This window comes from Otolemur garnettii, unplaced genomic scaffold (genome assembly GCF_000181295.1).
Source record: "Otolemur garnettii isolate 467f Iridium unplaced genomic scaffold, OtoGar3 scaffold00017, whole genome shotgun sequence".
Lineage (NCBI taxonomy): Eukaryota > Metazoa > Chordata > Mammalia > Primates > Galagidae > Otolemur > Otolemur garnettii.
The window spans coordinates 16,164,443-16,190,525 of NW_003852412.1; the positions used below are offsets into that span (position 1 = coordinate 16,164,443).

Below are 26,083 nucleotides of genomic sequence, written 5' to 3' on the forward strand. Positions count from 1 at the left end.
GTTTTGCGATTCCTGCCCCTTTATTCTCCATTTTAAATATGTTGGTTAGTCTAGTTGCTTTGCCTTTCTGGAGGTATTTTAGAATTAGTTTTTCTCTACACATGCGGTGCTGGGATTTAGCTTAAATTCTGTGCCCACAGCGAGCAGCTCATTCATCTCACTGCGGACCTGCATTTGTCCAGGGGGGCACAGCAGCATGCCAGTAAAGCGTCTGACGTTGGATACACACATGTATGAATGAAGGGTCCTTGGCCACTAGGCAGTGAGGGAAGAGGGGCAGGTCAGACGAAAGCAACAAGTTTCAGACACTTTCGGATTTGAGGCGCCCAGGGTGCAGTGAAGGGTCAACCTGGCAGCCTCGGCCAGAGGACTGCTTAGCAAGAGAAAGGGCACCCGGGTTCGGCCAGGAGGCGGCAACTGCGAGTCCCCGAGGAAGGCGTCTTCTTCCCAGGTTTGGGTGACGTCTCCAGGACACCAGCGACGGGGGGCCCAGGGGTGAGTGGGTGGGCGCCGCGGGGTCCCTGCACCCCCATCCCTGGCGAGCTGCTGCAGCCCCTGCGGTCCCAGGCTGAGTCCCCGCCGCAGGCGCGTGCCCCGCGACAAGGACCCCACCGACCCGCAGAGGGCTGCCTGTGCTGCGCCTGAATCCTGCGGCAAGGGACCGCGCGACATTCCGGGACTGGGTTCCTGGTTCCGGTCTGGCGACCTTACTTCCCCCCCAGTCGCAGAGATCTGGGTCAGCTAAGGCCCACTGTAAAGCATCGGGCCAGTCCTGCGGACTGGCTCATCTAGTCCTCACCACAACTACACGCACAGAGCAGTGATGGGCAGGAGCCAATCAAGTTTTCTTTCCGTGCATGGGTAGACAGACTTGCACAATCGTTTGTGACAGATATTAAGCGTTAGTGCTGGGTCGTGGGGGCACCTGTCTGAGTTTGTAAAACAGCAGAGTTCTGAAAGAGCAGCAGGAGACATGGAGGTGCCCTAACGGTTAACAGCGAAGCCGAGGCAGGCTGGGGAATTCATGCTTGAGCAACTGAGACACGGAAGGGCAGGCTCAGCCAGAGAAGGCAGGGACCAGACACAACACGGGCTGTCTGGTGCCATGGGATATAAGCAACCAAAGAATTTTTTTCAAAGATCCTAAACATGCCCTAATGTTAAGGCTCTAATCAGCTAATTAACATTCAACAGGAATTCCTTGGAACAGATTTTAATGAGTTAACCACCTCATTTTATATATACCACTTTGTCATACCCATGACAAAATTTAAGTATGCAGACAGGAAATCCCCGTATGTTCAACATCCAGCTTCAACAATTGTCGGAACCGTCTTCTCTACACGTCCTTCCATTTCTTTACCCTTGTGCCTTCAAGCAAGTCTTAAGGCCCAAAATGTTACAATCTTATGAAAGCTTAAAGAGATCCACCTTGCCATATACCTGGTCTCTGGTACTGCATAACCTTTTCCTCCCATTTCACTGGCATATACTTAACATCAACTCAAGCTCAACAACTCACCCAGCACCTGTATCTTCCAAAATAGTGTATGTAGAAACAGAACACAGCTCCCAACCTTGAAAAACTCAAAACACTGCAACAGGGAGCAACTCTGAGGGTACTCTGTCATGCTGGGTCTTCAGAGGATGGCCAAGAATGTACATTTTCAAGGGTGCCTTTTATAATAAAACTTAAGAACTGTTCAGTGTATTACTAGACATGGAAAACAACAACAACCAAACATCAAAAAATTATCCATACTTCTACCACAAAAGCTCACTATAAATTTATTAAGTTTAAAATATCTAAGTTTGTTCTAGAATCCCAGAATCCTAAAACATCTTTTCTCCCTATACCCTAAAATTGACAGAGCACTCACAATCCATCTGTTGTGAGGAGGAAAACGACACACACATTTTTGGCATATGAAAATTTATTACTGTGTTTTCATCAAAATTTATGATCTTGGTCGTTCCTTCTTGCCTTTGTAAAGGGCCAGAAGAGACACATTAGCTACTTTGACAACCTTAAAGCGGACTCCAGGAATGTCACCAACGGCATGACCTTTTCGACCAAATCCAGCAACCAGAACTTCATCGTTTTCCTGGAATAAAATAAAAAATTTATTCCTGGGGTCAGAGAATCACAAAAATATTCATACGAGGAACTCACAGTTATTGGATAAAAAACACCCCAACAATACATAAGTTCAAGGGATTAAGATTAATAAACACTCACCTCAATAAAGTTCAAGCAACCATCGTTGGGTACAAATGCTGTGATTTTCTTGCCATTCTTGATCAGCTGGACCCTGACACACTTCCTGATGGCAGAATTTGGCTGTTTGGCTTCAACTCCTCTGAAACATCAATAGCATAGTAGAATTAAGTGGCTTTCTGAAAACTGATGCCTTTACTACCTGAAGCACACAACTTGTTAGAGATCACGTCTACCTTTTCAATTTGTTTCATTAGAACGAGGAAAATTTCTAGACTGTTTACAGTTATCTATATGGAATGACCACTTTCAAAGTAATTAACAAACACCAGCAAATCCACATCTCAATCTTAGCTGTACGATTTCAGTCACGTCTGACATAAGTCCCGTCTCTTTACCTTAATTTTCTCAAATAAAAAGAAAAGCTGTGATAGTTCGCAGGTGCATTTGGTTTTAATAGTTCCAACACATGGTGAATATCTTCATTTATGTTATTTCATCACTGCTTTAATTCCTCCCAGGTTAATGGTGATATTTAAAAAACTCCAATTATCTAATTTCCAAGTACTAATTTTTCCAACTTTTACATGCAGCAGTGCTTTTTTTAGCCCTCAATGTCCAGACATACATTGTTACACAAAACCCTAGAATTATTCCCTTTAAAACAAGAATTCACTACGTTGTCTCGAGTTGCCACAGTAAAAGATACCTGCAAGTAAGTAACGAACTTTAACTTACACTTTTTCCAACACAATCCCCTTTGCATGGGAAGCACCTCCGAAAGGGTTGGCCTTCAGGGCTGTGCCCAGATGGGCCTTCTTGTACTGTTTATCATGCCACTTTTGGTCTCGTCTGTGACTGCGGAGCTTCCTAGCAGTTCGGAGCCCACGACACTTGCCTAGAAATTAAAGCATTTTAGTTCCTCCACAAAAGCACACTTACTTCACGTTTTTTATCTCGGAACACACTAGCGTCATCTGGACTATACCCTTAAACCGTACATGGCTCTTGCACCGCAACTTGGTCGGTGGGCTAAACGTTTCCCTGAAACGTTCCCAAAGTTCCCCTGAAATTAACAAACGTTAAAAGAGTGCACATGGGCTCCGGGGGTGCGCCTTCCCAAAGGATAAGCCCCAACACCAACGCTTAGTAGGCGGAGCCGGCCTCCCAGAGCCCTTCAGTACCGCGTCCCCGGCGGCAGCCAAGTCGCGTGGGCCCCTTCTGCGCCTGGTCCTATGCCTTCGGGAGCTGCGTCCCGACAGGACTCCCCAATAGGGCCTCCCCGTGACATCCTGCTCCCTTCCGCCCGCCCGTCCCTGAAAATCCAGGTCCCACGTGCGGTGCCCTTAGGCAGGTCAGGAGAGCTCACCCATCTTGCCGGTACCGCTGGCCTACGCGAAAGAGAGAGGCTGCACAGGAAGGAGCCACAAGCCACCGCGAGCAGGCCCCGCCCATCCGAGGACCCCGCGCAGCTGTCTGAGCAGCGCCTGATCCGAGGTTGGAGCCGCTCCTTTGAAAACGACGCCTTTGCAACACTACACTGAGACAGAATCTACACCTTATTTAATTTGCACTAAATTCCGAGATATCTAACTTCCATAGTGGTTTATTTCATGTGCTTACTGGACGTGGGTAGGACGTGAACTACAAATCCCAGAACGCTTTGCACGAAACCCGTTCACGGCGCCGACGCTCTTAGCAGCGTGGTGGGGGCGGGGCACTGCGGAGCGAGGTCCGGAAAGGCGGGGTCGCTGGGCGGGGGATTACGCGGAGTGGCTGGCGCGGCGCGGCGGCGGGGCCCTGGGAGTGGAGTTTGGGAAGTTAGGCTCAGGCTCACAATTAGCACAGTAGATTGTAAAATTTAGTGAGACGTGTAATGTACAATTAAAAACCCAATATTTGGCTGCTCCGAAGGTAGTGAGTTATCTCACTTGATTGTTCATTTACAGATTGAACGCCTTGTTTTACTCATTCCCTCCCTTCTCACTACTGCACTTGACTAGTCCTTAAAAAATAAATAAATAAATAAATAAAAACCTATTATTTGGAGTCAACTTGGCCCTAAATCCTGAAGCTGCGATTTTACTAGTTGTGCAGCTTTCAGCGAATAGTTTTAATTAGTCTTTGACCTCAGTTTTTTGTTGTCAGATGAACTAGATAAGAGAGTTTTCTGGATTGTTGGTTTCTTTGACATGCTCTACAGCGTTTATCATTATGCAAAATTACCTTTTTTATTATCTTAAAATGTACTTATATATAGTGTCTGTCCCTTTAAACTTCGAATATAAACTTTGCAAGAACAGAAACTGCTACTCTTCGCAGCTAGATCCCACATTCTGGGTACCTACAGGAGTGTCTGCAACAGAGAAGACGTTAATGTATGGAAGTTTATATAGTAGAAGTTTCTGTTCTTGCAAAGTTTATATTAGAAGTTTAAAGGGACAGATGCTATATATAAGTGCATTTAAAAATAACAAAACATAATTTTACATAATGATAAACGCCGTAGAGAAAAATATACAATTGGGTGGTTAATAGTGATTTGTGGATGGGTGGTAGTCTGGATAGCATAGTTTAAGAAGATAGCCATATGGAGATTACATTTGAGCTGAGAGGCTAGGCAGGGTGGCTCACACCTGTACCTGTAATCCTAGCACTCTAGGAGGCCAAGACCAGTGGATCACTTGCGTTCAAGAGTTGAAGATCAGCCTGAGCCAGAACAGTGACCCGTCTCTACTAAAAATAGAAAAAACTAGGCATGTAGGCATCCTAGGGGCGCCTGTAATCCCAGCTACTCCAAAGGCTGAGGCAACAGGTTCACTTGGGCCAAGAGTTTGAGGTTGCTGTGAGCTACGATGATGCCACAGCTGTGCCCAGAGCGATGGAATGACATTCGGATCTCAAAAAACAAACACAAAACATTTGAGCTAAGAAGTTAGAGACAAAGCAGTTGGACAAGTATATGGGACAGAGCCTTCCAGGAAGGGGTCTTCTCAATAAGTAGAATTGAAAGTTCAGTGAACAGAACAACTGCATGCTTTCTAATTTGGGCTTGAAGTTGTTCTCCAGAGAGTGGCTATAAATGATAGTCCTGCCCTGATGGGACTCTAGGGGAGGAGGGTGTGGATATTTACAGTGTGCTGTTCTCAGGATACTTTCTTATCTGGTAGATGGCATAATGCGTAAGTGCCTGACCTATGACCAGTTGTCCCTCTCACAGGAAATTTGTTTTATTGGCAGACGCCTTGTGGTTCTTTTCTGACCTGTGTCTAGTTTATTTGTACCAAAATAGCTACTCTCTAGGAGAGCCCTGCGCAGGAAAGAAAGTAGGTTCAGCTGTGTCAGCCAGGTGAGACTCAGAGAAAGTGGCACAAAAAGCAAATGAAACAACAGAGGCAATTTTATTACTTTATAGATCCCAGAGGGAAGAGGTCAGCACACCTTGCGAGGCCATCTGGGGCACACATGCTCAACCAGTGAGTTGGGGAGCACAGGAGAGATGTAGGACTTATAGAGTCGGAGCCTTTGTTAGGGTCCAGGGCATTATTCAAGCAGGTTTCCCATGGGGAGTTCCAATTGTGGGTTTAAAGCAAGCAGGCATGAGTTCTATGTGATCAGCTGTGACTGAGAGGGGGTCTCTGTGACATGTCTGTGCAGGGGATCAATGGATGAATCAAATTCATTGTATCTGGCTGTCCCACAGGGAACTGGCCAATAGCAGGTGGTTGTATAAGGGAGCTATCTGGATCAACCACATTGAGATTGGAAAGAGGTGAAGAATGGAAACTGTCACATGTGGCTAAGCCTAGCTCCAGTATGAGAGGGTCCAACTTACATTCAAAATGGATGATAAGGCAACATAAAATTATAATAATTTATTGCAGTCATTGATTTGAAACCTTTTCTGATATATTTAGTGGTATAACTATCCCTTTAAGCACTGCTTGAGCTATATGCAAAACTGCTTGAGCAATTTTAGTATGTTATGTGTTGTCTTAATTCAAAATATTTACTAATTTATCTCTTCATTTCCTTTTTGACCCTTGGATTTAGGCACGTGCTACTTATTTGCAAGTATTTGAGACTTTTCTAAATATCTTTTGTTGATTTCCAGTTTAATTCTGTCATGGTCTAAGAAAATAGTTTCTTTATTTAAATTTTTGAAAAATATGTTGAGGTTGGCTTTATGGGCCCATTCACTTTTGATAAATTTTTCATGTATACTTGCAAAGAAAGTATATTCTGTTGATCCTGGGTGGAATGTTCTATAAATGTTAATTAGCTCAGGGTGGTTGATGGCATTATTCTGGTCTTTGCATCCTGTATTCAGGTTGATAGTAACATTAGGTGGGGGGAGGTAAGAATTATGTTTGGATGTTGGGTTATGGCTTACTTTTTGGTAGTGGGCTTATTTATTACATTATTATAAATAGGACAAAACCACAAATATGGTGTGAAACAATGGTCAGAGAATGTTATGAGCCAAGATTATGCTTACTATAGGTAAGAAAAGAAAAAAAAGGATTTAATTTTAGTTTCTCAGAGCTTTGATTATTTAATTTGGGGCCTGAAAAAGAGAATACCTTTTATATTGGACCCTACATTTCCCTCAAAGAGCCCCTAAAGAAGAATCAGCTTACAAAATTATAGGAAAAGAGAGAAGGTCCTGGTAGTTGGAGAATATTGAGCTGGTGGAAAAGTGGAGGAAGGTAGAGATGGAGATGTGGGCGGGGCCAGCTCATGTTCCCCCTGTGGAGCAGGATAAGGGGCTAGGACTTGATTCTGATTGTGAAAGCCGTTGGAAGGCTTCAAGTAAGAGAGGGACAAGATCTGATCTAGTGCTTTAAAATACTCAGTGTGCCTACTATGGAGGAAACACTGTAGAAAGGTCTCAGGTTATCCAAGGAGGGGGCCGTTACAATAGTCCAGGTGAGAAAATGTAGGTGGTAGCTTTAGAGATGGAGAGATGTTGTATTTAGGATATATTCTGGAGTAACAGCATGAAGGAAAGGGCAAAAGCATTGACATCATATCATCACCATCACCACCACCACCATCTTGAAGATGTAGTGAGTGTTATTTTGATGTCAGGCTTATATAAGACTACTAAGAATTTCATGTGCATTATTTCTTTTAATCCTCAAAACAACTGCTATGTGGTAGGGGTTATTATTAGCCTTACTTTACAAAGAGGAAACAGAAACTTAAAGATGTTAACTTGCTTAACCAGATCATGTTTATGGGTTTTCACATTGGTTATAAGATAGAGTTTTTTTTTTTTTGAGACAGAGTCTCACTATGTCGTCCTTCGTAGAGTGCTGTGGCATCACAGCTCACAGAAACCTCACACTCTTGGGCTTATGTGATTCTCTTGCCTCAGCCTCCCAAGTAGCTGGGACTACAGATGACTGCCACCGTGCCCGGCTATTTTTTGTAGCAGTTGTCATTGTTATTTAGCCGACCTCGGCCAGGTGCGAACCTGCCAGCCTCAGTGTATGTGGCTGGCACTGAAACCACTGTGCTATGGGCTTTGAGCCATAAGATAGAATTTTTAAGTTTAGAAAAAAGTATAATGAATTTTAAGTAAATAAGGCACAAAATAGATGGAAGACAGTTTTCTAGCCAGCAAAACACGAAGAATACTGGGAAGTTGTAGTGTTAAGACAAATGTATTTTTATTATAAGTTGCAACCTAATATTTTTTGGTTATTAGGAGTACATGAAAATGAAAAGAACTTTGTCACAAAAGAATCCTATTTGGTAGCTCTTGCCACGTTGGAGGAGTGGAATCAGGAAAGAAAATAATTTCCCCTCTTTTCTGATACGTTTTCTTTCAAGTAGGAAGAGTTCAACTAGTGAACTCCTGGTTTCTGTCTGACACAGACAGAAGACTCCAGGCACCAGTTGATTAGAGGAAGAGGGTTTATTCCACCAGGGGTAACTTGGAACACCAGTGTGTCTCCCAAACTGAGCCCCCCCCAATTCAATCTCTTGCCTCTCTTTTATCCACTTTTCAGGGCAGGAGTGCATTTGAGGGTCATAAAACAGAGAGAGACATGACATCTCAAGGGGGGCTCAGATTTGCCCGTGTCATTGAGACCAGTCGGACCACCTGCCCTCAAAGGTGAACGAAGTCCAGGGAAGTTACTAGGTTACAATCTAGGCCCCGCGTATGTCAAGGAAGACACATACAGACAACAGAAACTCCTGCGGCTTGGCTGAGGCCTACATAGGGCGGCTAGGACAGATTTTTTTAGTTCTGCTTTGACTTTCTTGCCTCAACTTTACTCATCCCGTGCCCAGTGAAGTCTGATATCTGTGATAAATTTAGAAAAACATAGTCTGGGCAAGTTCAGCTTTTAAAGAGAAGCATTCACATTTTAAAGAGGAGCTGTGGAGATGGAGAGATGTCATATTTAGATGTCATAGTTAGGAGTATGTGTGACCATGGCCAGAGAGCTACATCCCAGGGAGCTTGAGCAGCTGGTCCTGCGATGGTTGAGTTACAATTTGGTTTTATACATTTTAGAAAGATGGGAATTAGGTATGAATTCATAAATCAATACATGGGAGGCGGACATTGGGTTGACCCGAGAAGGCAGAACGTTCTGAAGCAGGGGCTTACAGGTTTTAGGTGGCTTCAAAGATGTTTTGAATTATAATTATTTAAAAGAAATGAAGCTTTGCCTAAAGACTTGGGAGGTTTTAAGTTAAGGAAGTCTGATAATCTGTCACAAGCCAAGGGACTACTGAGACTCCAGAGACCTTTTTAAGTAAATTAACATCCCACAGATGTGGTTTAACCTCTGTCCTGCATGGCCTCAGGTCCTGTTAATGGTTTGGTATCTTGTTACAAAGAGTAACTCCACAAGGGTCAGAGGAGGGGCATGATGAAGCTGGCTGACTTCTCCTCATGCCCAGCAACTCAGTTTTAAGGTTGTTCTGGGATCCTCTCGGCCAACAGGGTGTCCATCCCATTGGTTGGGTGGCTTAAGATTTTATTTTCACTCTCAATAGGCTGTATGTCTGTCTACTGGGGGAGAGGCTCAGTGATAGTCATTTGGCTCACTCTAAGCTTTGTCCTCCACCCCCATCCTGGCCTTTGACAGCAATGCAGGTCATACGGTATTTGGGCCTCTGCTTGTCTCACCCCTGATTAGTGCTCAGGTAGGGTGGAGGGACATCTTTATTTTATTTCTTTCAGAAACACCCCCCCAAACCCAAAAAGAAAATGAGTCCTCATAAATTAGGTCAGTTGAAGAGTTGATGAGATGCTGATTCTTCATACCACATTGGGCAGAATTAGCTGAAAGAGAATACCCAAAAACGGTGAGGTCCAGGAGACCACATGGACACACCTGCAGGGTCCTCTCCATGGTGACTCAGCTCTTGGGAATTTGTAGACTTAACTTCCTGGAACCTGGAAATTTCCACTTCTGTGAAATCCTGTAGTGCTGTGGGTCCTGGAACAGCATCTCTGACTTGATTCCAATTGACCAATGGGAAAGGTACCGATGGGTTGGAACCTTTTTGACTTGAGATAAAAAAGAGAAAGACCAAGCCAGTCGGGGAGTGTGGCCATTTTGAATTTTTCTATGCCATAAGCTCTGCTGGCTGAAATAAAGAGCCCCTCCTCTTATAAACACGGCGTTTGGGTGCTCTTTCTCTCCATTGGGCCTCCCTCATTTTCCTGCAACAAGCTTTTTGTTGACAATTGATATTGGAACATTTAGGTGGGTTAGAAATGATTCCTTGTGCTTTGACTATAAAAACTGAGGGAACAGTTGCTATGGAAATGTGACAAGTTAAAGTAGCAGCTCCAAGTGAGAATGAAGCAGGGAGGTAAGGCGGATCAGTCCGTGCTCTGCGGAACTGCTAGTGACAAACGTTGAGTGCTTGATTTCCCTGATTAAATCATTAAACACAATTTTTCCTTTGTCCAGAATGAAGGGAACTTTTTCTCCTTTCGTTCTAGCTGCCTGGTGCAGTGATTATTTCTTCTTACATCTATTCTAAAGAACTAAGTGTGTGTTGCCATACGACCTTACTAATATTCAGGCCTGATCATTAAAATCCTGTCATTCTAATTAAACCTCTATGTAGGATCTAGGGGGAATTGACAAAGCTGTTCTTTGATACCCTTTGTAAAATTCCTGGAAGGGAGCGAAAATTTTCACATGCATATAAAAAGTTATTCTCTAGGTGTTCTTGAGCTTGGCTGAAACCCAAACAAAGGAAAATAGGCTTCTATTTCAGCAGGGACCTTTGCGCTATAAGAAAAGAAAGATAATTTTTCTTGCTAGAAAAAGAAAGATAATTTTCCTCACTGCAGTGGAATATTGTATTACAATCTCCTTCCCTGGAGGGATTTCAGAACTGAGTGGACCAGATCTGTGCTATGAGTTCAGGTGGGCCCAGTGGCTCTTTGGTCATGGGGTGTGGCAGAGGGTGACATTATTGCCCCTCACTTTCCATAGTAAAATGAAAATTCATAGGATTATTTCTAGATTATTTAATTATGAACACATATAAACAATTATATAAATATAAAAGCTATTGAAGTAAATATTCAACATTTTGGAAATTTTATTAAGATCTAGCTACTTAAAAGACTTTAATGTGAAATAAGATATTTTTCTTGACTTGAAAGAAAAAAGAACAAAAGGAAGGAAGTCTAGGAAGGAGGGAAGTGAGGAGGTTCTGGTTTATATAGCTATACAGAAGGACAGTAGTAATTTTCCTACTGATGTAAAACATTGCTTCTTGATGTCATTGATTTAAGCAATTTTTACTGATAATGAGGATAACCACAATGAATGGATCTATAACCCCTTCATAGATATAGTCATGTCACATATAATGGAATAATGTGCTCGGGTGCACATGAATTTTAAAACTCAGTGGAAGGGGGGCTGGGCATGGTGGCTCATGCCTGTAATTCCAACACTGTGGGAGGCCGAGGCAGGAGAATCACTTGAGCCTAGGAGTTCAAGTTTATGGTGAGTTATGATTGCACCACTACACCCCAGCCTGGTTGATAGAGTAAGACCTTGTCTCTAAAACAAATAAAAATTTGAGAAAAAAAAATTTACTTAGATGGGTTTTAAGTTGGAGTTTTCAAATTTTTGTTAATTATTTAGAAAGTAATATGTTGAATTTGTTACCAAGTACATTAGCAACTCTGTAAGTTGACCACCCAAGGGACTGTAACAAACTGGTCAACATACAGAGATGGTCGACATATGGAACTAGGCCTACTGTTTTGTACATGTGGTGCATGTCCTATCTATGAAAATTAGGTTGACTTAAGTTGGAGGTCAATGTAGGGAGGGGGTCCACTGAGGGGGTCAACTATGGAGGCTCTTCTGTAGCTATATATAATACTCCCTTTGAAATTAGGTGTGCTGGTTTATTTCTACCTGAAGAAGCCATTTTGCTCTTGTTATCAATGGTAGCCTTGAGTGTAGGGCAACATTACACAGCATATACTCTCAAACTGACCTTTATTAATTCACCGAGTGAATTTAAACTCTGATTCTTGTTCTGTCAAGGTGGGGAGCCTGCAGGTGTCTGGTAAGAGCATTTCTGAGGGCCATGGAGGCCTTTTCTTCCTGGGGACCCAGGTCTGTGAGCCTCAAGAGTCCCTTCCAAGTTCATGCCTCTATTGCCACACTAAAGGTATTGTTTGTCAAATCCTTCCAATGAAAGCTTTTTTGCACTGCAAATAATAGAATCTCATATCAAAATCTCTTGTTTCTTTATCTGTCATATATTTGCCTCTCTGTCCCTTTCATTTAATCAGGCACTGCTTGGGGTGGAGTGTGGGCAGACCTCAAACAAGGTCACTGGTTTGCTGTGTGAATATCCCAAAGGTGTTCGCATTTCTGCACATTGCTGGGCAGGGAGCTTCTCGGAGTTAAGGACTGATATTTTTTATCTTGTATGTCCGGTAAAGAATCCAGCACAGTGACAATCAATATTTGTTCAATGCCCAAATTTATTTCAAGAGGTAGCCTCCTGTCTCAGTTTAGCTTGTGCAGCCTGGAATGTAAATATGTGCTAGTAATCCGGTATATTATCCACGTTCCAAGGAGTCAAAGGGAAACGTAAAGTGACAAAAATTAACATTTAAATTAAAAGCACTTAAAATCATTTGATTTACTATCTTGATCTAATCAATTCAGAAGTTGATTTGATGAAAATTGGTGGAAATCAAGCCAACAATCAAGCTCTGAACTTGAGAGAATAAAGAGTTATACACACCTCCTTCCCCCAAGGAGCAAGAAAGATGTACTATGGTATTTTGCTAGTGAACTGGTAGCACTACCTCCCAAATGGAGGGGTCTGTTCACTTGGCAGGTATCAAGTCAATAGATAGCCCAGATGGTCCTAACAAGGGGGTTTTGTTACGTGGCACAAGTAATGAACACACCGGAGATAGCTCCCAAAGCAGGGATAGTTCCCTGGGCAAGGGAGTTGGCTCTATTTTTCTATAGTCTGACGGTGATCTGATAGGATATTTTGATGGGGTGATGTGGCAAAGTGTACTATGGATCCTGCCATGGAGTAATGCTAGGGCTGAATCTGATTAAATCCTAGATCCTGCCATGAGGTGTCTGCTTCTTAATTCAGTGCCTGTTCCTTGGTCTAAACAGGTTCCACCCATGGTTGTGTGCTTGCTTCATCTGGGCATGCTCAGGTCAAGAGCATCAACTTGGGGGGCCATAGCAACTGAAAAACAACTAACAACTTTGTTAACATAAAAGTTGAGCCCAGGCCAGGTCTCACTTTTGCTCAAGGCTGGTCTCGCACTCGTGAGCTCAAGCAATCCACCTCGGCCTCCCAGACTGCTAGGGTTATAGGCATGAGTCACAATCAGGCCTCCATTTCCATTTTTAAGAGGGAATTCTATGAAATACTTGAATTAATTAATTATTCAGTTTTCATTGTCTAAAGACTCAGGCTGTGGGCAGGAATGGAAAATATCCTATATTATATTATATAAGTGGCATAATAATGTAGCATTGTTTACAGGTTCATTTATTCATTCCTCACATTTTATTGAGCTCCAATTTAGGCTCTAAGTGAATACTGCTCAAATAGACATAGTACCTGTCCTCAGGGAGCATGCTTTCTAATAAGAAACATAGCACATATAAGGCAAGAAAAGTCTCAGGGCAAATTGTGATGTGTTATGATGAAAGTGAGTAGGATGCAGGGAGAGTAAGGTGTGAAGTGATCCCCACAGAGAGAACAGTACGTGCAAAGGCACTGAGGCACACTACGTGTGGTGTGTGGAAGGTGTTGAGAAGTCTAGTGTAAGCCAGAGTGCCTGGAACGTGGTCAGCAGGACAAGCTGGTATCACATGAGTGAGACAGATGAGGAGGGTTAATATTATGTAAGGCTTTGGGGGTAGATGGATTTAGATTTGAATCACCAAGCAAAAATCATTCTAATTGATTTAAGCCTTTGACTTAATGCAATTTTTGTTCTGTCAGCATTGAATGAATAGAGCAACTTGGTAGGTGTTCCTTAAGGTAAATATTAGAATTCTTAAGTTAGAGCTATTTTTTTCCCTATGGAAACAGTTTTTATGGTCATATGTGATTATGGAAACACAGATTTTGATATCTAAGTTTTCAGGTTACATTTCCTTTCGTAATATATAGTAAACCAGGAAACAAAGCAAACCCAAATTTGTTTCAGTTGCAAAGAAGGTAGCATTGGATGCATAGCTTCCTGTTCTCTCCAGGAAACCACTGAGGGAAAATGTTCCATTTTCTGTGTAAATTGTGAATGAGTCGCTAACTTCTCTTTGTTCTAGAATAGTGTTTTCAAGATGTTTGTATAGCAAACAGCCTTGAAAGGTGGAAATTGTGTCTCTTTTTGTAACAAAGGACAGGTTTGTTTATAGCCTTGGGTTGTAGTGTTTCCCTTTAGAGCCAAGGGTGGGTAGGCCCTTGTTAAAGATTATTATTATTGTTAGTGAGATTGGGGCTCTGTAAGCTCAGGGTCTCTCTTCTGAAACGAAACTCCCTGTGTGTGCAAGCATCCTTCTGGGCCTACCCTCACTGCTGCCTGGGCAAGGGGACCTGACACAATCATACTAATGCTCACCCCACTTGCTGTGTGGTGAGTAATCAAGTCCTTTGTCTCTGACTCAGGAGTCTTGTGTCTTCTGTCAGCATCGGTAAAACTGACAGGCTAACTTGTTAGTCTCACAGTTCTTGACAGAGACTCCCCAGTAATTTGAGCAGGCAGGCACAGTGCTAGGCAGGTGATATATCCTAAGGCTTTGCATTCTTTAAGATATCCAATTAGCATTTTTTTAATCACTGCTTTTCCTCTCTGAAGTCACAAGATGAACTATTCTCAGACAATCACATCTTAAGTGTGACTGCTATTCTAAAATACATGTGTGAAGCCTACTAGCTACTAATTATTATGCCTTGAATATTCTTAACCAAGTGGGAGAATATTTCAACAAAAAGAATGCTATGTTAAGATTTTAGGATTATCAAGACATAAAGTATATTAAAATGATAACTTGATTTAATATTTACAATTCTGTGTGTATGTGTGTCTAAAAATGTAATCCAAGCATATTTCCATGAAAGTTCTTACGTGATAACTGCTGAGGGACTAACCCTGGTTTCTCAGGGTTCACAGAACCGTGAATGCCTCCATGCAGGATTATCAAGGGTTATCAAGGGTTATCAAGGGATTATCAAGGGTCTCACCTCCTCCTGAGGAGGGACTTGAGGAGTAGGCATGGTTACCGCTAGCATGGGAGATGGCCAGGCATTGCTCTGGCAGTTGGAGGAGATATTCTGAACCTGCACTGCCCTGTTCAGTGGCTGCTGGTCACATGTGGCTATGGAGCATTTGAAATTTGACTTGTTTGAATTGAGATGTAGTGTCAGTGTCAATTATGTGCCAGAGTTCAGACTTAGAGCAGGAAAGGGACGTAAAGCATCTCCCTATCAATCCTTAAAATTGATTATGTTGGAAAAACGATAATATTTTAGGTAGGTTAAATAAAAATGTTATTGAATTAATTCGCCTGTCCATTTTTACTTCTTTGTGATGAATAGAAAATTTTAAATTACATATGTAGCCCTCACTATATTTCTACTGAAAAATACTGTTCTGGATTTTTGCTACTCAAAGGACAGCTCTTGGGTGAACGGCATTCACATCATCTAGGAGCTCATTAGGAGTAGAAAGTCCCACACCTTTCTCCAGACCTATGGGATTCGAATTTGCATCTTAATAGAATTCCATATTATTTGTATGCACTTTATGGTTTGAGTAGCAGAAAGTCCCTAAGACTAGGATTGCTGGATTTAATAAATTAAAATATAGGACACCCAGTTAAATTTAGTTTTCATATAAATAATAAATAATTTTTAAAACATGGCATATCTCAAATATTGAACAGCATACACATACATTAAAAGTATTTGTTGTTTTTCTGACATTTGAATTGGTATCAATCCAGACTGGGTGTCCTGTACTTTATCTGCCAACCGACTAAGTCTAAATATCTATCTGGTTTGCTTGAAATTCCACAGCATCAGGAAAAGGACAGAGGGTCAGAGAGATAAAAGGGAGAGGAGAAAAGTGGAAGTTGGGTGAAATGAAAGGACAGAAATGAAGGAGGTGTGTGGAGGTGTTCCCAGGAAGACAGGGTGTTGAATGCCAGTGCCTTTGTTCATATTTGAGGTAGGATCTCACTCTATTTCCCAGGCTAGAGTGCCGTGGCCTCAGCCTAGCTCACAGCAACCTCAGACTCCCAGGTTCAGGCTGGGACTACAGGTGTCCATCACAACAGCTGGCTAATTTTTCTATTTTTAGTAGAGACAGGGCCTTGCTCTTACTCAGGCTGGTCTCAAGCTCTTGAGCTCAAGTGATCCTCCCTCCTCGGCCTCCCAGAGTGCTAGTATAACAGGCGTGAGCCACCGTGCCTGGCCAGGTGGTTTATTTCATACTTTTTATTCACAACTTTCTTCCTGATTCCTGCATTCCCTGCTTCCTTTAGTCACCGGGCTTACACTTACTCTCCTCGCCTCATTTTCTACAGGGGCTGCTGGAGCTGCGTTTGGAAAACATGGTGTGTATGCAAAGCAGAGGGTGAGGAAGGGGAATGTGTCCTCGGGGACAAGGCCAAACTTTCCTTTAATTCATCATCTCTCTGAAATTTCTCTTACAAATATTCCCTTCTAGTGAGCGCCAAAAATGCTGACGCTTTCACTTCGGAGAATTTTCTTTATTGTAGCATTTTAATTGTATTTCCTTAACCTGTAAGACAACTCTTAAGGATTTTGGTATTTGTTTTGTTTTTCAGGCTTTTTGGCCAAGGGGGTGGGAGTACAGTCCCCGCAGGGAAGAGCAACAGTGAGGACTGGACTTAGCTAAACATCGAAGAAAGAAGCAGCTTTCATCTTGGATCCCATTTAATCTTCACAAGGATTCTTCAAGTACTTTGGTCCCCACTCTGCCATGAGGCAACAAGTCTGGGGAGGGAGACAAGCTGCCTGTGTCAGACAGCCCTTGGGGGTGGCACCTGCAGGCTGGACACTGAAGCCCGGGCTCCTCCCCACTCTCCGCAAATGGAGAGTCAGGAATTCAATGAGGAACTGTGAACTAGGACATATAGATGAATTCAAGGAAGTTCTGGAGATTTTATTTCATTATTCACCAGAAAAATGCATGGAAAAATATATACTTCATAATATACAGTATATGAGGAGAATTTGATAACTTTCTGAAAATTGGAGAGTCTTTTTAAGAGTTATATGACACTATCAAAGCAATGAAAATTTCTAAAAAGAGTTTAAGTGGCAAGTATATTGTTTCTAAAACTCTCCCTAACAATCATTCAATGAGATGAATAATTAAAAACCTAAATATTGTTTCCAGTCTGTCTCTACATTAAGGAGTGTCAGGCCTCTTCCTCCACCCTCCCCTGATACAGTCCAGCCCAGGAAAGCTGTGCTTTTATTGGTTGAATGTGCTGTCACTCACTTGGCACGAAAAGTACAGCTTCTGCCCTGGTTGTATCTATGAATGAACAGATGTGCCTGGTTTGAAGACGCGGATTCATTTCTTGATGGGAAGAAAAATCCTTTTTAGTTTTTCACTTATTTGTTTATGTATGGGATTTTCGCTAACTTTGGACCAGCTATTTGCCAGGAAGAATGTAAGGTGAGTAATCGCACATCTTTTAATGCGATGCATTTGTGAACTTCAGTGTAGCATTTGAAGTTGTGCTGTATAGTTAGCTACTGAAATTGTTGAGCGAGCGTTTACAATTAAGAGATAAACATACAATCCTTATTGTTACAAGGGGAAAGAGTTATTTGTTCAAAATATCCAAGAAACTTTTGTATTATGGATCAAAGAATGTATCTATAAGATAATGACTCCTCAATTCAGTGTTCAGATTTCTTTTACATTTCCAAGTAAATGTGAATTTCACAGTTTCTCCTGCCATCGTCATGTGAGAAGAGAGTAAGAAGAAATTAAAAACCTCAGATAACGTGTCTCCCAAGGAAGGATGTTCAATCATTTTAAGTGGTAGGAGACGGTAATTCTATGTGATACACAGTATTTAAAATTAACAGGCAAAATTTCTATTTCTGTTATCCCTTTGCCTTCTTTCCATACCATATAAGGAACATATCATATAGAGATCTATCTATAAAAATATATTCAGAATCTGAACAGCAAATGTTTTTATGTCACGCCTCCCAATTCATTATTACATGCTGTCTCAACAATGCATCAGGGAATTTAGTGTGAGCACAAAGGAGGAGCAGGATAATCTGGTGAAACTTGTGTTAAAGAACCCTTAATTCACCAGCTGATGAAAGCTGGAAGTACGGGAATTTTTTATTTTTTCTCTCACTGTTTCCAAATCAAGTGATACTTTCCTTCAGGTTCACTTTAATTAGTAAGTGATTTATATTCCTTAGGTAAAGCTTAACAATGTTTCCCCACCTACGTTATACAGAAATGACTTGTGTATTCTACTGAAAATATGTACATCAAAAATTATAAAAATCTAAATTATGTTTTTAAGGCAAGGTTGATTGTCATTAATGGTATTAAACAATCTTAGCTTCCTATGTTTCAGATCTTAGAGGTCGTATACATCAACGATTATTTGAATCTAATAATAGGGCATGCTTATACATTATGAAAGAAATAACAGTTGCTGTTTTGTGAATGTTCTTTCAAATAATAGATGTGAAATTAAAATATCTTTCAACTCTGTGGGGCTATTCAAGATTCTTACGTCTCTAGGAACGATGATTACATTTGAAGCTGATAGATGTTTGCTAAACAGAGAATAGGGGTTACCGTTCTTCCCTGCATATTCCTTTCTCAAATTGGGTTTATTCTCAAACTGAAAAAATAAAGCATGTGTGGTCTCACATTTTTCACTTTGATTTCAGAGTCTGTTCGTCAATTTGTTCATTCATGCATGTGATACATTTGAAACCTACTTGGCTCATTAACCAGATAATATATATTATTCAAACTAACTTTGAAATATATTGTAAAAGAAAAGTATAGGAGGCAAAGAGCACGTACAACCGGGAGCTGTGAGCTGGCTGGAGAAGTTAGGGATCATGTTCCCGAGTTCGTGATATTTTAACTGTGACCTACAGAAACTGTACAACATAACTGGGAGGATGGAAGATATTCCAGGTGGAGGGAACAGCCTGTGCCAAGACTCTTGTGAGGGAAGAAGGGACCATGAAGCATTCAGGGAACTGAAGAAGGCTAGTGCATCTGGAACAGAGCAAAAAGAGGAGAGGTGATTGAGGCGGCCCAGCTCTGGGCGGTGGTGGGAATGTGGACTTGTCCTAAGCAGGGCTGTGAAGGAGCTTCACTGTCACGTTCGCCTTCACCTGGCAGCAGCTGCTACAAAACCAAGGCTCTCGATTACTTTTCAGGTATTTGCAAAGATCTCTTTTATGGGAAAAGGTTCTGAATATTTTAGGAACAATGTACATTTAATGCTCTTAACTGGCATTTCCCATTATTCCTGGGTTCACTTCAGTGAGAGCCGCCGTTTGTTAAGTCCTCTCTTCCTCTCTCCTGGTTGTCTCTCTTATTTTGTAGGAGTGTGTCCTCCCTTAGCTTCCCGGGAAAGGGCGCGAGAGAGACGTTTTCTGAAACCTTGCTTGGTTCTTGTTTTTTGTCTCTGAAAGCTAATAGAATATTTTTTTGGATCCTTGGCTCCAAAATGTTACACGTATTTGACCTCCCAAAGATCAACTCAGTAGATCACAGACCTAAACGTAAAAGCTAAAATTTTAAAACTTCTAGAAAAAAAACACAAGGCAAAATCCTGTGATCTTGGGTTAGGCAAATACTTCTTTTAGACACAAAGAACACAGGCTATAAGAGAAAGAAATGAATACATTGGAATTTGTGAAAATTAAAACTTTTGGGTTTTGAAAACCACCATTAAGAAAACAAAAATGGAAGACATAGAATGGAAGAAAGTATTGTCAATGCATATATCTGATGCAGGACTTGTATCCAGAACTTATCAAGGACCCTTACAACTCCATCTCAGGAGGTCAACGAGTTCACTTTTTAAAATGAGCCAGAGATTTAAACACCCACTTCACAAAAGAAAATACATGAAGGGTCAATAGGTATAAGAAAAGACACTCAATTTCATTAGTCTGCAGGGAAATGAAAATTAAAACCACACTCCTGGCATGGCTAAAATCGAATGGATTGATAATAACCAATGCTGGCAAGAATGTTGAGCCACAGGAAAGCTCATACCCTGAAACTAATTGGCAGTTTTAAGGTAAGTTACACACTTGGCGTGACTTGGTCGTTCTACTCCCACGTATGTGTTCAAGAGAAAACAAAAATATATTTCACACAAACTCCTGTAACTAATGTTTCTTAAATCTACATTTGTGGTAGCTTCAAACTGGAAGCACCCTAAATGTCCATTGATGTATACATAGACAAATAAAATGTTATATATTCATACAGTGAAATATTTCTGAGCAATGAAATTAAATGAACTACTGACACATGTCATGGCATACATATATTTCAAGATCATGACAATAAGACTGAAAGAAGTCACACACTAAGGAGTGATGCCATATGATTCTATTTATATACAACTCCAGGAAATGCAAACTTAAGGGAAAAAAAGAAAAAGAGACCAAATGCAAACTAATGTAAAGTGACAGGAGCAAGTCTGTGGTTACCTGGGACCAGGGGTGGAGGGACTATCTCTGCAAAAACCCATGGGGGGACCTTCTGCGGGTGATGTTAACACATTGTATCTTTACTGTGGTAGTGGGGGTGTCCTGGGTATGTGTCTGTGTCCAAACTCATAAAATGAATAATTTGCATAAATACAATTCATTATGCATAAATTTTATCTCAATAAAGTTGATAAAAATTAATGAATAATTGCATGCATGCTTGAATTTATTAATAGCAACTAGTGGGCATCATAAGTCGCCAATCTGTCATCTTCAGAACATTTCATTGGATAATAGAGATTCTATTACAAAGTGAATGGTGCATTTAATTTGTATTTGGCTACATATAATTAATTGTAAAGCACTTTGATATTGATATAGTAACTCTTCAGCTACAGTCGTGTTTTGCATACATATCAGGACATGTAATATATATCTTTGTCTAATTCTAAAAATGTTGAATTTATATGACAGTGATATGTAGACGCCTTGGATAGAAATTGTTAAGTGTAGCATTTGACTTACATTCTTATATACCACAGGTACAACTTACAAAAATCTTAAAATGTGCAATAAACAATTAAAATCTTTAGGACGTTTGTGACACAATTAGAGATTTAAAAACTGATAGAATATTTAGTGTTAAAGAATTATTAATATTTTCTAGATGTCATTGTGCTCTTATTATATTTTTTCATATTTTCTTCAAAGTTATGTCACAGGAGGGAAATAGGTAAATTTATAGGTAAAACAAGGTTGGTTATAACCTGATAATTACTAAAGTTGAATGATGGGTACAGGTATGTGTGGGGAGGGGAGACTTATTGTATTTTTCTGTTTATATTTTATGTCCCAAATATTCCATGATAAAAAATGTATATGTATTCTGAAGTGAAATTGCTATTTAAATTTAACTTTAAGGACTTTATGTTAAGGAACTTTTCATGGGTAGGAACAAACAATCCAAAATGATGTTCACTGAAGAATTGTTATAATACCATAAAATTGGAAACAACTTAAATCTTTAAGAGTAGAAATTTGGTGAAGTGCACTATATTTTTATGATGTAATGCCACATGCCATTCAAAAAATGTATCAAAAAGATATATAATAACATGAGAAATAACTGTGATTATTTTAAAATTAAAAACATTGTGGGCACCACAATAGTATGCTCACAAAAATCTATTTTTGAGTTTTATTAAAAAGTAAAATTATATGTGTATGTGGTGTGTCTGTGTGATTTGTGTTTGGGCATGTACTAGAAGGATATATATCATAATTTATCTCCTTATGATTTTCAGAAATATATTTTTGGCGTTTGTGTCTTACTTTTTTAAGGTTGGCTATTTTGGCTTTAACATGTTAACACATGTGGTATAAAATTTTACAGCAAAATATTTTATTATATGTCATTATCTGATTATTATTTATTATTGATTAAACCTCAGTGTCTAGCATACTGCTTGGCGAATAGCAGGCTCTTCTATTATTCTATGAGAATAAGGATCCGAGTTGATTTAAACTAATTTTTCTTCTTTAAATTTTTCTCTACTGTTTTTATTTTCTTCAAAGCTATGTTCTGCTAATGTTCTGCTCCTCTCCTCTGAGATGTAATAAGTGGAACTATCCTTTTTAAAATTGCATGTAAAATCTGAATTGTAGATATTATTCAGCCTCTTTTGATTTTTTTGTTTTTTCCTGATTTCAGTTCTCCAACATCTTCGAGAAAAGAAGTGGTTATAAAGAGTGGTAAGACTCGTAATTGTCTTCATGATTCTCTAGGGGGATTGAAAAAGGGATAATTCTGTGGTAGATTCCTCTGACCCATAGTGTTGGTGCCAGGAATCCCTCATGTGAAAATTCTTTAAGTTAATGTATTCTGCATTATGAGACCAAAGCGGTCCACGCCTGATCTCTTTCACAGGGCTGAGCATATTTACTGTTTCTCAGTTACACTAATCAATTGGTGCCATTTTCCTTTGGTAAATACATCATTATTTATTTGACAGATCAACAGAAGAAAGAAGATAGGAAACCAGTCCAGAATTTCACAATGCCAATCACACAGGTATGACTATAGCAGGATACTGGATTTTCATCTATCTGAAAAAAAAGTTAAACACATTTAAATCATATCAGAACTATGTGAAAATGTAGCAGAACCTCTATAAGTTGACCACCCTAGGGACTGTAACAAACTGTTCAACATACGGAGCTGGTCAACATAAGGAAGTAGGCCTGCTGTACTGATACGTACAAGTAGTGCTTGTCTACTGTAGGAAAATTAGGTCAACTTAAGGAGGGAAGTGGCCAGTGTCAGGAGGGTGTCAACTATAGAGGTTCTACTGTGTATATAATCATTATAACATATCCTTGCTTGAGATTTGGGTGGCAAATGCATTATGAAATCTTTCTTTTCTGTGAGACAGGGGTCTTGCTTTGTGGCCTGGGCTAGAGTGCAGTGGCTCAGCCATAGCTCACTGTAACCTCAAACTCCTGTGCTCAAGTGATCTTCCAGACTCAGCCCCCTGAGTAGCTGGGACTATAGGTGCATGCCACCATGCCTGGCTATTTTTTCTTATTTTTTGTAGAAATGGGGGTCTCGCTATGCTACTCAGGCTGTTCTTAAACTCCTGGCATCAAGCGATCCTCTCACCTAGGCTTCCCAAAGTCCAGCTATTACAGGAGCAAGTGCATGGTCTATCGTGGGACCTTCTGAGAAGATTAAGATACTCTGAGACATTAAGATACTCAGTTTTATTTCTGTTGCTTTTTGAACAAGATAACTGGAGTAACAGTTTATCTTTGGTTAAAGATAAGCCTGGGTTGCTGCTCTCTGTTAACTAATTTTTCTTTTATCTGTATTTATACTGGTGTAATTGGTTCAGTCTTTGAATTGCAGATTGTATGGGTTTTAATACATCTATAATAATGATATGTATTTACCATTATAGGATGTGAATTAACTCTTTTATTTCTAGGAAGCCTTTTGTACCAGGGATACAAATTCATTTCTTAATTGAATTCATTTCTTCATTTCATTTTGTTTGGTTAATTAGGCTCCCAACTACAATCTGAGCAAAGAAGGGCATTTAGAAAAAGAACCTTGGAATGCATTCAGCTATCACAGCCCTGTTAACGTCTCCATGGATGGAATTCCCTGCATTCTCTTCTGGGCCAAAAGAATCACAATTAAATTTAAGAATCAGACCTGGCTGGACCTTACAGATGAAGCATTTGGTCAGAAGGCAACAGTGGATACAGGCAACTCAAATTGTAGTCAAGACAGTGCTTCGTAAGTTTGTCTCTGCTTGAAGCCGCCCGTCGGGCTATTGCAATCTGTTAACTGTGCAGATCTAGTTTTTTGTCATTTCGGAAAAAATAAGTGGGTTCCTTTGTATTTGACCCTGACACACATCTTTGAGGAAGTGTTTAACCTCTAAAATGTAAGGACAAGTCAGAAATCTACTTTTAAAAAATTGTTATATTGTTTCTGTTAATTTTCTTCTGAACCCTTTGGCTAACTATTATAATAAGTTATGGAAAGTGGGGGTCCGGAAAATGAACGTTTCCAAATTCATTGGAAAAAAAGAGAAAAGAATTCCAGGCTTAGTCTTCACTTCAAATGTTAGGTTTCAAAATACTTTTGTCCCACAGGGGAAGAAATTACGTATCCCAGCAGTGTCATACGTGTCTAGTGAGTCAAATACTAGCCAGGACAAATTTTTTTTTTTTTTTTGAGACAGAGTCTCATTCTTTGCCCTGGGTAGAGTTCCATGGCATCATAGCTCACAACAACCTCAAACTCCTGGGCTCAAGCAACCTCTTGCCTCAGCCTCCAGATTACCTGGGACTACAGGCATCCATCACAATGCCCAGCTAGTTTTTCTATTTTTAGTAGAGACAGAGTTTTGCTCTTACTCAGGCTGGTCTTGAACTCCTAAGCCCAGCTGATCCACCTGCCTCGGCTTCCCAGAGTACTAGGATTCCAGGTGTCTGGCCACAGGTCAACTGTTTGACTCTTCAGGGGGTTTCTGAAATTGTGGAACACTGTCTGTTTGCAAATGTGCAAGGATCCCTTTGAATAGACAGATTTCAGAGAATTCTTTTGAATGATAGAAAATAACTAGAATAATTAGTTTTGATTTGAGAAGAGCAGATTAACCAAATATCCCGCTCAAAGGAGCAAATCAATTTCTAATGTCTTTCTCTGCTTTTCAGTTACCTAAGCAAATAGTTTTGTTTTGTTTTGTTTTTTTTCATTTTGGTCCAGAAGGAATTGGCACTTGCTTTCTATAAACCTTCTTCTCAACTTTTGTTGGTATACTAGATGCTTTTGGAAGATTCTCTGCATTTGTTCAGGCCTGGTTTAGATGGGTGGTATGCTTTGTGTAAACCATAACATACGTGTGTGTGCATGTGTGGGTGTGAGATAGACAGAGAGAGAGACTGTGTGTGTATTCTTTTTATACTTTATATATTTTGGTTGGAAACACTTTTTATTCCTGAACTTTACTTCTCACTTACAAATTCTTGATAATGGGTAAAGACGAATTACATGAATTATGCACTTAAAAATCATATTACAAGTCTTAGTAAAAATCTTGCTATTAAGAATTACCATCTCTTATTAGGGATTTAGGGAATTGCAAGTGAAAACAGTCAGGGTGCTCCCAGATTTCTTCATCCTGTTACAGCATGACTATCAAAGACCATCAGAGCAGTTCTAGCCCTGCTGAGAACTCGGGACTTTTTCCTCAGGCGCTAATTAGCTCCCTGCAGGGCTTTTCATTTGTGGTCAGTTGCCCGGAAAGTGCAAATAGCCTGGGGGTATTCTTGCCAGTCCAAGGCTGACTGGGGTGTCTGGGTTCCATTATCCCCACCCTCTGGTATTTGTGGGGAAATCAGGGCACCCTAGCTTTTCCCACTGGGCTTTAGAGACCTTAGTGATCACTGGGAACTTAGAGATGGAAAGAATGAAAACTTGGCTGTGAGGCCCATTTCTGCCAATGAAATCTGTGACCTTAGGACAGGACCTGTAGGATCATCATTTATGGGAGGGAGATGGGACTTCTATTCACTGTAGGATCATCATCTGTGGGAGGAGACGGGGGCGTCTATTCACTGTAGGATCATCATCTGTGGGGACTGAGATGGGGGCATCTATTCACTTTAGGATCATCATCTGTGGGGATTGAGATGGGGGCATCTATTCACTGTAGGATCATCATCTGTGGGGACTGAGATGGGGGCATCTATTCACTTTAGGATCATCATCTGTGGGGACTGAGATGGGGGCATCTATTCACTTTAGGATCATCATCTGTGGGGAGGAGATGGGGGCGTCTGTTCACTGTAGGATCATCATCTGTGGAGAGGAGATGGGGACATCTGTTCACTGTAGGATCATCATCTGTGGGGAGGAGATGGGAGCGTCTGTTCACTGTAGGATCCTCATCTGTGGGAGGGAGATGGGGGCGTCTGTTCACTGTAGGATCCTCATCTGTGGGGAGGAGATGGGAGCGTCTGTTCACTGTAAGATCATCATCTGTGGGAGGGAGATGGGGGCATCTGTTCACTGTAGGATCCTCATCTGTGGGAGGGAGA

At 40.8% G+C, this 26,083-nt stretch overlaps 2 protein-coding genes across 2 annotated transcripts in view; one reads left to right on the forward strand and one right to left on the reverse strand.

Annotated features, from left to right (window-relative positions):
- Nucleotides 1-1,916: 1,916 nt before the first annotated feature.
- Nucleotides 1,917-3,676, reverse strand: RPS23 (ribosomal protein S23). Its single transcript, XM_003785957.2, has 4 exons — nucleotides 3,588-3,676; nucleotides 2,957-3,116; nucleotides 2,240-2,360; nucleotides 1,917-2,105 (listed from the first exon to the last, which is right to left on the reverse strand). The coding sequence occupies exons 1-4, from the start codon at nucleotides 3,589-3,591 to the stop codon at nucleotides 1,959-1,961; spliced, it is 432 nt and encodes a 143-aa protein (XP_003786005.1). The 5' UTR covers nucleotides 3,592-3,676; the 3' UTR covers nucleotides 1,917-1,958.
- A 13,655-nt stretch (nucleotides 3,677-17,331) lies between these two features.
- Nucleotides 17,332-26,083, forward strand: part of ATP6AP1L (ATPase H+ transporting accessory protein 1 like) — a 23,251-nt gene continuing 14,499 nt past the window's right edge. Inside the window, exons 1-4 of the mRNA XM_012802749.2 lie at nucleotides 17,332-17,426; nucleotides 22,185-22,225; nucleotides 22,486-22,544; nucleotides 23,536-23,771. Of these exons, the coding sequence (XP_012658203.1) occupies nucleotides 17,332-17,426; nucleotides 22,185-22,225; nucleotides 22,486-22,544; nucleotides 23,536-23,771 (431 nt within the window). The remainder of the gene's footprint in view (nucleotides 17,427-22,184; nucleotides 22,226-22,485; nucleotides 22,545-23,535; nucleotides 23,772-26,083) is intronic.